This window comes from Talpa occidentalis, unplaced genomic scaffold (genome assembly GCF_014898055.3).
Source record: "Talpa occidentalis isolate TD23 unplaced genomic scaffold, MPIMG_talOcc4v2.1 talOcc4.8, whole genome shotgun sequence".
In the NCBI taxonomy this organism is placed as follows: Eukaryota; Metazoa; Chordata; class Mammalia; order Eulipotyphla; family Talpidae; genus Talpa; species Talpa occidentalis.
The window spans coordinates 56,996,976-57,009,488 of NW_023605194.1; the positions used below are offsets into that span (position 1 = coordinate 56,996,976).

Sequence of the window (12,513 nt, forward strand, 5' to 3'; positions counted from 1 at the left end):
ATCAGCTTTGGCTTATTAGTGATAGTTGTCTGAGTGATAACTAATGTGTGATGTTTCTCCCCAAGTCTATGTAATAGAAAGGTTTCCAATCATTTAATTAAGAAAATGTATACTTGGTATTATAAGATGCTGTGACATTAGAAGCCTCATACTTTCAATTTAACAACTGAGAATGTTTTGAAGCCAAGTTTATTTTAGAAAGTAGATCGTGTGTATTTATTGTAAGGAATACAGAGCAGTGGGGTGTTTAATTTTTATAGCTCTATATAAATGTTGTCATATAGGAAGTGTGTGAGTTTGACAAAAAAGATTGCTGAAGTATATGTGCAGCTCAAATTTCACTGAGAGATTCCAATTTCCCTCCTGACATAGTCATGATAACGGATTTCTCATCACACCTATGGCAATGGGCTCTAAAGATTGCCATATCAATGATATTAGTAGCTTTTCCCATACCAGTCAGGATTAGAGTCCCCCCCCCAAAAAAATAGTTGGCACTGTCAACATGTACCAGAGGGAAGAGTGTCATGATGTCAACTTTGGCTTATTTGCCTGTGAATCCACAACCAACCTGGACTAAGATAGCAGGGATAAACTCCTCAAGGGCAGAGTTTTGTATATGACCCAGCTTTGATTTATACTTGAAAGTAAAAGTCAATGAGATGCCATTAGTCTCTTCCAAGGAATGAATAGCAATCTGTACCCAGGTCAACAGGTGTCTTCAAGGGTGCTTTCAGCTCTGGTTTTCATAATAGTTACACTTTAATTGTAAAGTTCTTCAGCTGTTTTAGCAGAAAGCATTTTGGTCGCTTTGTGTAATCATCTTCTGAGTGAAAATTACATGCAAAGTCATAGTAAAAAATTTGAAAATGCAGGCTTGTATTTTCATGCCACTTATAACTTTTAACATGTTGATGTTTGTTATTTGTCTTTTTTCAAGTTGCTAGACTGTAAGATTTCTGAGAATAGAGATATGAGTGGGTTTTTTTCAGTGTATGTTCCAACTGCCTAGATGACTGAGTAGTACTCAGTAGACCTCCATAAGTGCTTGTTTAAAAAATTGATTATGTGGGGCATCCTTGGTGGCTCAAGGGGTTAAGATGCAGCACGATGAAGCTACCTGCAGCCACTGCAGTACCAGTTCAATCCCCAGGGAGGGAGCTAACCCATATGGTGCAGCAGACCTCTCCTGTCTCGCCTGCTACTCCCCTCAGCAGCATATTTCAGTAAACCCACCTGTTCTGTTCCCCACTCTGTCTCTAGTGAATCCTCTTACCCCCACCCCCACACCTCTGGTCTGCACCCCAGTTCTTATAGGCATAACTAAATAAATCTTAAAAACATAAAATAAAATAGGGCCTCCCTGGTGGTGCAAGGGGTTAAGATGCAACCTATGAAGCTATCAGTAACCACTGCAGCACGAGTTCAATCCCCGGTCGGCCAGGGAGCTACCCACAGAGTGCAGCAGACCTCTCCTGACTTGTCCATTGCTCCCCTCAACAGTTTATTTCAGTTAGTCCGCCTGTTCTGTTCCCCACTCTGTCTCTGGTGTATCCTTTCACCCCCCACGCCTCTGGCCTGTACCCCAGTTCTTGTATGCATAAATAAATATTTAAAAAATAAAATAAATGGATTATGAGAGCATTAAATGCCAGAGAAATGAAAATGAGCTTTATGTGGTAGTGTATACAAATGATGTGAATTTTAAAATCAGTATATGGTGTTTTCAGTAATTATAAAATATTATTAAGCCTGTGGAAAATATATCATAAATAACATGAAGCTTTAATTACTTGCATGTATTATTGTAACATAATAGGAAAAGCCATTCATTCCCCATTATTTCTGAAAAAAAAAGTATTTCCAAATAATTATTGCAAAACCATAATTTATTAACTATACCAGAATTGTGAATATGCCAATTAAATGCTCTCCTGAAAAGCAAGTAAAATTAACTTACTTATTGATTAGTTTTACATTCATTTCTAGAAATCGGCATACTCTAATCAGCTAGAGCATAACATTGTTAGCTAAGAAGATGTGAAAGAAAAGTCATTCTCAGAGTATATCACAGAGTTCTATGTAGACTTTATAATAAAAGTAAAGCATGCTGTTGGAGATATTATTTGACATGTCTTTCATTTACGTACAACCATCTAACAAGATCTCCAGTATGATCATTGCCTACAGTTGTATAGATTGTTAAACTAATGAGGAAAATGATCTCTTGCCTAAAGTGTTTGTTCTGTTTCCACGTATTTGATAACAGAAGTGCCACCATAGGCTATCAGATTGGAATAATAAGTGTATTAAACATTCTGGACTTTAGTCATTTGACTGGAGAAGTACAACCTTTTTCAGGATTTATCATCTCATTATGTTCATATTAAATATCTGAGCTTTTCCTTCTATTTTAATTTATTTATTGTCATTGAAGTACCATTGTTCCATATTCTTGCCAGTGTTTTCACAGTACAGGATTTCACACTGTAGGACTGTAGGACTGTAGTCATTGTAGGACTCCCACCACCAAGGCACCATTGTATTCTCCTCCCATTCTCTCCCTCCCTCTCTGAAAGCAACAGATATATAGTCAGATATCAAGGGTGGTTTTAAAGTTTGCCTGTCTGATCCTTTGTTTTTTCTATTTTCCAGCTATACTCTCCATTATTTATCTTTCTGGCTTATTTCGCTTAGCATAATCCTTTCCAGCTCCATCCATGTTGTTGTAAATAGCATGCAATTATATTTTTTGAATACTGAGTAGTATTTCATTGTGCATATATACACCAAATTTTAATGGTTTTCTTTCGTGGGCATTTAGGTTATTTACACGGTTTTGTTATTATAAATAATGCCGTGATAGACATAGGCATGGAGGTTTCCTTTTGAATCAGTGTTTTTGTGTTCTATTTTTTAAAGATTGATTTATTTATGCATACAAGAACTGGGGTATAGGCCAGAGGTGCAGGGTGTGAGAGGATTCACCAGAGACAGAGTGGGGAGCAAAACAGGCAGATCTACTAAAATGCACTGCTGAGGGGAGCAGTGGGTGAGGCTGGAGAGGACTGCTGCGCCCTGTGGGTTTCTTCTGGCTGGCCAGGGATCAAACTCATACAGTGGCTGGTGATAGCTTGATAGCACTGTCTTTAACCCCTGCACCACCAGGGAGGTCTTGTTTTTGTATTCTATGGGTAGATACTTAAGGGTGGAATTGCTGCTTTGTATGAAAGACCCATTTGCAGCCTTTTGAGAAACAGCCACACTGCTTTACATAGGGGCTGGATGAGTCTACATTCCTACTAACACTATCAGAGGTTTCTTTTTTTTACACACATTTGCCAGCTCTTATTTCCGTACTTTTGCTATGGGCCATTCTTACAGGTGTGAGGTGATCTCATTGTGGTTTTGATTGGCATTTCCCTTATGATAAATGGTGATGAACATTTTTTCCTTGTGCCTATTGGCCATCTGTATGTCTTTGGAGAAGTGCCTATTTAGTTCCTCTGCCCAAATTTTGATTGGGTTATTTTGTTTTCTTTTTTGCTTATGTATGAGCTCTTTGTAAATTGTTGATATCAGCCCTTTTCAGATGTGTAATATGCAAATGCTTCCCTCCATTCAGTGGGGTGTCTCTTCATTTTAGTTATGGGCTCTTTTACAATGTAGACGCTTTTAAATTTTACTCAGTGTTTGAGTATCTGATGACTCATAAATTTGAGGTTGCTTCAAATATTGAGTCCATTTAAATTATTAAAAATTCGATGAAATAATGAAGATATAAAAGGAATAGTAAAATAAAAAATGTATAACCTTTCTTACAAAAAACAAACAAACTTAACATATTTCCCAAATATTTTTACTCCTCCAAGTGGTACGAACTATATCTATTATAAATAAATTTTATCAATGTTTTTATTGTTATGTTTCCAATATTCTATAACATCCTCTAACAAAAAACTTCTCAATCACAGATCTTCTGATTGCATATCTGGAGACGTAATAATAGCAGTGACTTAAATGATTTTAAAAGAGTGATCCACCATGTTTTCATCTTAAAAGCTATTAAATAAAACCAAAAATTTTAGAGTCAAAAGCAAAAGAAAATAGTATCATTTGTCCGAGCCTAATACTAACAACTGAGTTCATACGAGGAAAGTCAAGTGTAGATTAAAGAATCCAAAAAAATACAACTTTGTCCATTTGTCAGTAGTACTTTTTTTAGCTTTTTCTCCTAAGAAATATCATTCAAGTGATTTAAAAAAAATAGCATTTTGATCATTAATACTGTCATATTTGTGAAAAAAGTTAACATCATTATTTGTATAAATATTTTATAAGGCTATATTGCTATTTTCAGTTTTGGGATAGGATATGGATTATCTCTCCGATAAGGTACAGAGGAATAATGCAAAAGGCAGCTCTAGACTTCACACCCCTTAAAACATATTTGGCTGTCTGTTCCTTTGGAAATTTTTGTATCGTTTTCTGAAGTGGAATAAGTAGAGGTGTCATACTTACAAACCTCACCACCCACTCACTTTGAGCCAGTGAGGCTGACCTTTTTTCACAGAATGGAGATAACACCAGCATTTAAAGCAGTGTAAATGTAGCTTTATGCAGTATGAAGAGAACTCAGATGATGGGTCAAATTACTCAGATTAATCTTTTTTTTTTAAGATTGATTTTTTATTTATACAAGCACTGGGTACAGTCAGAAGCGCAGGGGGGTGAGAAAATTCACCAGAGCCAGAGCGGGGAGCAGAACAGGCAGAAGAACTGAAGTTCACTGCTGAGGGGAGCAGCGGGCATGGCAGGAGAGGTCCGCGCACCATGTGGGACCCTCGCTGGTGGCTGGGGATGGAACTGGCACTGCAGAGGCTGCGGCAGCTTTGCAGCCCAGCACTCAACCACTGCGCCACCAAGGGAGGCCCACTCAGATTAATCTTTATGGAATTTTGCTCTGAACTACTACTCTAAGTATATTTTATAGTCATAAACATACTTAATCCTCAGAACAAACTTAGGAGGTAGATTATTATATTTCATATTAATGATGTGGAAATTGAGACAGATACTATTTAATTTGCTCAAAGTTATGTAACTAATGAGTTGAAGAACCTGAATTTAAAAAGTAGCCTGAATTTTATTAATAGCTCAATAAAACTACTAAAATTGATCAAATTTTATTTTTCTTTTTCCTACAAGTAAGCATGTATTGTTTTGTTCTCTTGGTATTTAAAGATTACCACTTTGATCTATCTGTGCCTAGAAATTATAAAAACAAAGGCCACACCCTTTATCAGTTAGGAAAAAAAATATGTATAGGCCAGATTTAGGAAATAAAAAAGCTTTTTTATTCTTTTAGAAAGAGAAATACAAGAATAGTTTCCATTTTAAATTGTGTATGATCTAGTACAATGATCTTTGAAATTTAAGACCTGTGTATCCTATAGGTAAGCAAAAATTAACTTGTGCTTTTAATATTACTTTAAAATACATAGAGTCACATATGCTGTTGGACATATACCTTTTATAAAACTCAAAAATAAAACAGTAAGAAGGATGACATAAAATGTATCTAAAGAGAGACTGAAAATATCTCCTTTGTGTGTCCTGATGAACCTTATACACAGCACAGTGGAAGGAATCCTGGTGAGGAGTTAAAAACTAGACAATCTCAGAACAATTGGCCTGCCAGAAGCATTTAGTCTATAAAGAGGTTGGACAATCATTTAAACACTGAGCAAATACACATGGAAATTTGGATTTCTACCATTTTCTAGAAAATCAAAAGACCTGGCAACACTGGCTTACATATCCATGTGACAACCATTGACAGAACTTGAGCACCATCTGGTCTCTTTAGACAAGCCCTGCACCACATAATTTATCACAGCCTTTGCCATCACCACTATTGTCTCCTTAGGCTAATTAGCTCCCTTTTTTTGTGCTTGCCCCCCACGGAAGCTCTGAATTAAAGACTCAGAGTCCCTATCCCTATTCTACCATGATCCATAAGAGGGTCATTTTTAGTAATTCCATATGAATAATTTCTTTGGTTTAAAAAAGAAACTGAGCACATTATTCTTTCAATAATTCTTGCGTGCTCCCTGGTCACCAATATCTCATTCAAATTCTTCACCTACTGGAAGCTTAGGAATTGAAATGTTATCCATCCAAATGTTTCAAAGGACATAAGTGGTAAACATTAATGGTTTATCCTTACTCTTATTTGGGAAAATTAAGTCAAAATCATCATTCTACAAGAAAATAATTAGCATTTTAATGATAGGTTCCTTCTTATTCATTGTGACACAAATACCTATTGAAATTTTCATGTAGAATGTTAACAATGAGGTACCATCTTCAATTGTTATAGAATAACTTATACTTTATATCTGAATTGTGCTATAGACAAGATACATTTAATAACATAAACTGATGCACAGGATTCATTGATGTAGTGTCAGGTTTTTAAAGGGTGCATGTAATTCTGATATCAGTATTGTAACTTCTCAATGAACTGAATTACAAATTAAATAACAGAAAAGATATTTCTCTTAGAGATTGCTTGTCTACAAATTTATGTAGATAAACAGTTTCAGTGCATTAAACAGGCATATTACTTCATGAATGGATTGTTGGCACAGGTAATTAACTATGAAGTTATTAGGCTTTTCTGTTCTATGACAGTTGACTGCAGATTAATGAACTTGTCAAATGTTTCTTTCTCTTATTATTTCAGATCTGTCCTGAGTGGAATTTGATAAAAGATGTTTAAAAAATTTTACCCCTGGAAATGTACCCCTGCAGGGATTGTCCTGAGCATTTTCTTCGCAATCTGCATGGGACAGTATGATGATGGTAAGTCTGCTTTTAGTCTGACCTTAAGAGTTTGCCAGGATTCCTGTAATAAATGGAAAACAAACACCAGAGAAATGAATAATGATAATTTGTAGTTCATTTTTAAAGATTATTAGCACCATACAATAATTTACCTTCATTGAAATTATTTTACAGAAGTGGCATTCAATATATTTTATTCCTTAAAAAGGTCTACAGTATGGTAGAAAATACAAAATGAGTCTTATTTGAATACTTTCTCATTCTTACTAAGCAAATGTTAAATTGATATAAGAAACATAGTAAATTATATTTACTAGTCCTTGAATAAACAGAAACAATATTCTCAAATAAGGTTTAGGGATAGAAAACATTCTGACATTTCCTGTGAGAAAAGATCTCAAAAGGGGTCAAAAGTAGACTGTGTAAGTGATTTTAATATTAGAACTTGAATTGGGTATTATATAATCCCTCACTATTTTATTTGGAAAGAGTGGGGAAAATGTAAATATCTGAAATGAGAAATTGCAAGTTATTTCCTGACATGAAGTCATTCACTCTAGCGCTCTAGTCATCAAGCTCCTAAGGAACCATTCAACATGTTAAATACAGTGACCCAAATATTCCTATATTAGATATTTTCATATTGAAGGATGCTTGCTTTGAATACCATATAATGAGGGTTGGGATGTATATACTACCTTAAGTTTCATGAGAGTAAAGCATGGATAAAATTCTCCATCCTATGTTTGCTATTCAAGAAAACTGAGTTTTGTCCTTTTAAGAATTTTTACTGTATTTTTTTTTTGTTTTCTTTTTACTTTTCATTATATTTATTGACATTTGTTTGGCATTCAGCGTACATAGGCAAGTAACCATCTCCTCACCCTTGTTGCCTGTTATATAGTTGTTCTTAGTAGCAGTAAAGAATCTGAGTTTGTTTTATGCTTTGCGTATAGATTGAATGATCTGAAGATAAGATGAATTAATGTGAAACTATCCCAAACAGTGTTCAAATGGTACACATTTTAGGACTTTCTCTGTCCTCTAAAGTCAGAAAAATATATGCTTATTTTGGAATTTGCAGAAAAATTCACAATAGCAACTATTTTCATAAAGTCAGCAGCCTATTTCTCTGAAAAACTGTGCTGATTAGCAGAGTGTTTACTTCAAGTGCATTTGAAGTTAATGTTCATGGTATTATTTATAAATATTGTGAATATCTAGTGAAAATACAAATTTTAAATAGTAATGATAAATACATAATGTATATGCTACTTTGAAACAAACAAGAACCAATGAAATTTAAAAAAAAAATGTCTTTACATTAAAAGGATGTTTTAATTTTATCCCCCAGAATAGATCTTAAATCAGTGTGTCAATATTTATTTATGTTATAAATCATTTTTAAAATTAATATTTTGTGTTCATACTGAGCAGGAAAGAATTTATTGCCATTGTTCACATTTAACGTTTACAAACCCAGTGCTTTTTAGGAGTATGATTTAAGTTGTCATAGAACATCACTCTTGGTTTAACCTGTAATGTTATATAAATTGGTTTCATTAATAAATACATTATAGCTCTGGTCTTTCTAAATGTACTCTTCTAACCTCCAAAGTAAGATTACCAGGTCACTTCTGGCCATTATGTAGTCTGATTTTTGAAGCTGAGTGAAAATTCACACTACCAAGTGATAGCATTGTGTTCAGTAGGGTTATCCTCTAAAGTTGGGGATGATTCCCTAACAGTCACAGTTAGATTCCCTAAGAGCCACCTCAATTGTCTCTTTCTGGAAATAATTCCTAGGAAAGTTTAAGGGACAGATACTGCTGCAGAAAAATATGCATTTTATGCAATGTTTTATATGGATTTCTTAACTTGCTATGCTCTCCATCATTGCTTGCATACTTGCAAACTTCAGTGCTTCCCACAGTGGTAACATATTCTTTTCTCTAAGGTCTTGCTCCAAGTATTTACCTCTCTCTGATCTCCCTCAATTAAGGGTTCTTTGACATCACTTTCATTCAATTATTCAGTTATTTATGTCTGTGAACAGTTAATGTTTTTTAAAAATTCATATAAAATTGGAGTCCGTGCTATGCAGAATTAAAATCAGATCTTGGAAAAGAATAGCTAATACATAAAAGAACACTAAACTAAAATATGTAACATGGATTTCTTGAAACTTTTTATCTAAATGTGTGGGTATGCAGGTGCTTGGTTAGATTGAAGATGAAATAAAATTGAAGGAGTGATGGTCATAAACATGAGAGACATGAAAGAAAAAGTAAAAATGAAAAGTATAATTTTTTGATTGATAAGCTGCTGGTTAGATTACCCCATTATGATATCTGATAACTAATTAACACACAAAGTAAGTTAACATAAAGATAAGTGGAGAAAATGTTTACATTACGAAAAGGCTATTTGCATAATAGGCTAGTTTTTCTTTAAAAACTAGGATTCGTGGGCCTCCCCAGTGGTGCAACAGGTTGAGCGCAGTGCTGTGAAGCTGTCTGCAGGCAGGTTTGAACCCGGGCTGCCAGGGAGATGCCCACATGGCGCAGCAGACCTCTCCTGTCTCGCCCGTTGCTCCCCTCAGCGTGCTTTCGTCCATCTGCCTGTTCTGTTCCCTGCTCTGTCTCTGGTGAATCCTCTCACCCTCTCGCATCTCTGGCCTGTACCCCAGCTCTTGTATAAATAGAATAAATCTTTTTTTTTAAAGATTTATTTATTTATTTCTACAAGCACTGGGTACAGTCAGAAGCACGGGAGGAATTCTCATGAATTCACCAGAGTCAGAGCGGAGAGCAGAACAGGCAGAAGGACAGAAGTACACTGCAGAGGGGAGCAGTGGGCAGCAGGAGAGGTCTGCGCACCATGTGGGACCCTCCCTCGGTGGCCGGGGATTGAACCGGCACTGCAGAGGCTGTGGGCAGCTTCGCAACCCATCGCTCAACTGCTGCGATACCAGGGAGGCCCTAAATAGAATAAATCTTAAAAAAAAAAAAAAATAAATAAAAACTAGGACTAGGATTCTTCTCAACTTTTAATTAAAATATTTCCTGTGTTTTGCTGTGCATTTTCTTACTTAGTTATATGGGAGTTGAAAGAAAAAAATATTATATTGTTTATTTAATGAATACTTTATCCTGAAATGAAATAGTCTAGTGTCACCCAACTCTATAAAACTGCTTCCTAGAAAAAATATATAATTATTATTTCTAATATTTTATAACAAAATTTTTACTTAAAGCTTTGTCTAAGTGGGCCTCCCTGGTGGTGCAGCTGTTAAGTGCTGGGTTGCGTAGCTGCCCGCAGCCTCTGCAGTCCTGGTTCACGATCCCCTGCCCCGGGGCTGGGGTCCCACATGGTGCACAGACCTCTCCTGCCGCCCGCTGCTCCCCTCAGCAGTGTATTTCCTCAGTCTGCCTGTTCTGCTCTCCGCTCTGGCTCTGGTGAATTCTCTCACCCTCCCTTACTTCTGACTATACCCAGTGCTTGTATAAATAAATAAATAAATCTTACACAAACAAACAAACCAAAAAAAAAAACTCTGACTAAGTTTTGAGTTGTTTTTATATTTCTTATTTGAATTGCTGGTTAAATCTTTAGATTTAGTAATAAAATATATAGATGACCTATTCCGTAATGAAAATTTAATGTGTTTGGTGACTATATTGTATCTAAAGATGAATTAGTAACGTAAGTGATCTTAATAACATTGCACTGAAAAAAAAAAATAGTCAGTATTTACCTAAGTAATAGAAGACTAGAAAAATGATAGATTTTTAATATGGTGTTTTATTATCCACCACCTTATAATAGGAGAACATTGGGGTTAATATTTTAGTTTATATTTTAATGCGTTACCAAGCATCAGAATTTTATTGAATGGGCACATATGCTCTGCCCTAAAGGGAATATATGCCCTGGCCCCAAATATACTGTGGGGTACCTGGAAAGGATTCAGGTCCATCTTCTCTTTTATATAATTTTTAAAGATTTATTTGATTTATTTATGCATAAATAAACTGGTGCATAAATAAATAAGCATGGCTCTCATGTTTATGACCATTACTCCTACAAGAACTGGTGTGTAGGTCAGAGGTGCATGGAGTGAAAGATTCACCAGAGTCAGAGTAGCAAACAGAACAGGCAGATCTACTGAAATACACTGCTGAGGGGAGCAGTGGGCAAGACAGGAGAGGTCTGCTGCACCATGTCGGTTAGCTCCTTGGGTGGGGATCGAGCTCATGCCAGAGTGGCTGGCAATAGCTTGATAGTACTGAGACTTAACCCCTGTGCCACCAGGGAGGCCCTTCTCTTTTATGTCTTATGTGAAGTAAAAAATGTGTAAAACCTAGCCTTTGTTCACACATATTATTTTTACAGTGAGGTAAATAGACCAAGATGCCTATATGTCTATAAGGTCTGTGTTTTTATTATTTTCACTTTGATTTTGATTTCATAAATGAATGATAAAAGAAAGATGAGCGAGGATAAAGAAATGATGATATATCCCGGCATATATGTATGTGTGTGGTGTGTGTGTGTGTGTGTGTCTATACACACGCACACACATACCCCAGTATATGTGTGTGTTAGAGAGATTCCCTAAATGTGCACAGGAAATATATATATATATATATATATATATATATATATATATGTATGTATATATACATATATATATATATCTCATTCCATATTATTTTCATATTATATATATGGTATGTTTTATTTTTACTTTATGTTATTTTCTCTGCATTTTCAAGTTGCCCATATAAATACATATCACCTCTATATTCAGATAGGAAAAGTATTTAAAAAATATACATGTGTCATAATATCAAGCAGTTTGAAAGGTATTTTAAAATGTGTGTGTGTGTGTGAGTGTGTGTGTGTGTTAGAGAAACAAAGAGAGAGAGACAGAGATATACCCTAAATGTGTGCAGACCATCAAAGCCAACATGACTTTATTAAGGAAAGGGTTCTCCCTGGCTGCTCAAGCATTTAGCCCAAAAGTCAAGTCTCCCAACTTGCCTCTGAATTTTTGCATATATTAACATGTATCTATGAAGTGAATGCATCCCTTATATAGAGCATAATCAGAACAACTGTGAAGAGACCATGTTTACAACCTCAGAAAGTCACAACACTTCCTGAGACTCAGTTCTCTTATAATAATAACTCCCAAAAACTCAAATTCATATAGTTTAGCACAGTACCTGGTATAAGACCTATGCTCACAAATATTTTATTGCTATTCTCGTTATTTGTATGTAATTATGATATTTTTTATAAACTTGAATGCTTATTTATAAACAGTCCTTCATGCTTCTTTGCACTATGTGTATATTCTTTTTATATGTCTGCCCAGAATTGCCAAACACTTGAAGACTAAACTTTAATAAATTTCATTTCATTCTTGAAAGTATTAAGTTATATCCCTTCCTTGGAGAGCTTATTGATGCATGAGAGACTTTAAGTGAAGTTTGTAGAATGCATCCATGTTTATTTTTAGGCTTGAATTTACATAATACTTAGAAGGTCAATGATGAGATAGATATGTCAGTTAATTAAGGGTGTAACTGTATCTTCCTAATGACTGATTCTAAATCTCGGAGACAATTTTTATAACATGTGCAGATGTCATAAAGT

The 12,513-nt window shown here is 35.2% G+C and overlaps 1 protein-coding gene across 5 annotated transcripts in view; it reads left to right on the top strand.

The window, feature by feature from the left end:
* PCDH15 (protocadherin related 15) overlaps positions 1-12,513 on the top strand; it is a 1,524,279-nt gene that overhangs the window by 848,175 nt on the left and 663,591 nt on the right. For all 5 annotated transcript variants that reach the window (XM_054690675.1, XM_054690674.1, XM_054690669.1 and 2 more), the window contains one exon: positions 6,749-6,867. In XM_054690675.1, the coding sequence (XP_054546650.1) occupies positions 6,777-6,867 (91 nt within the window). In that variant the 5' untranslated portion in view covers positions 6,749-6,776. The remainder of the gene's footprint in view (positions 1-6,748; positions 6,868-12,513) is intronic.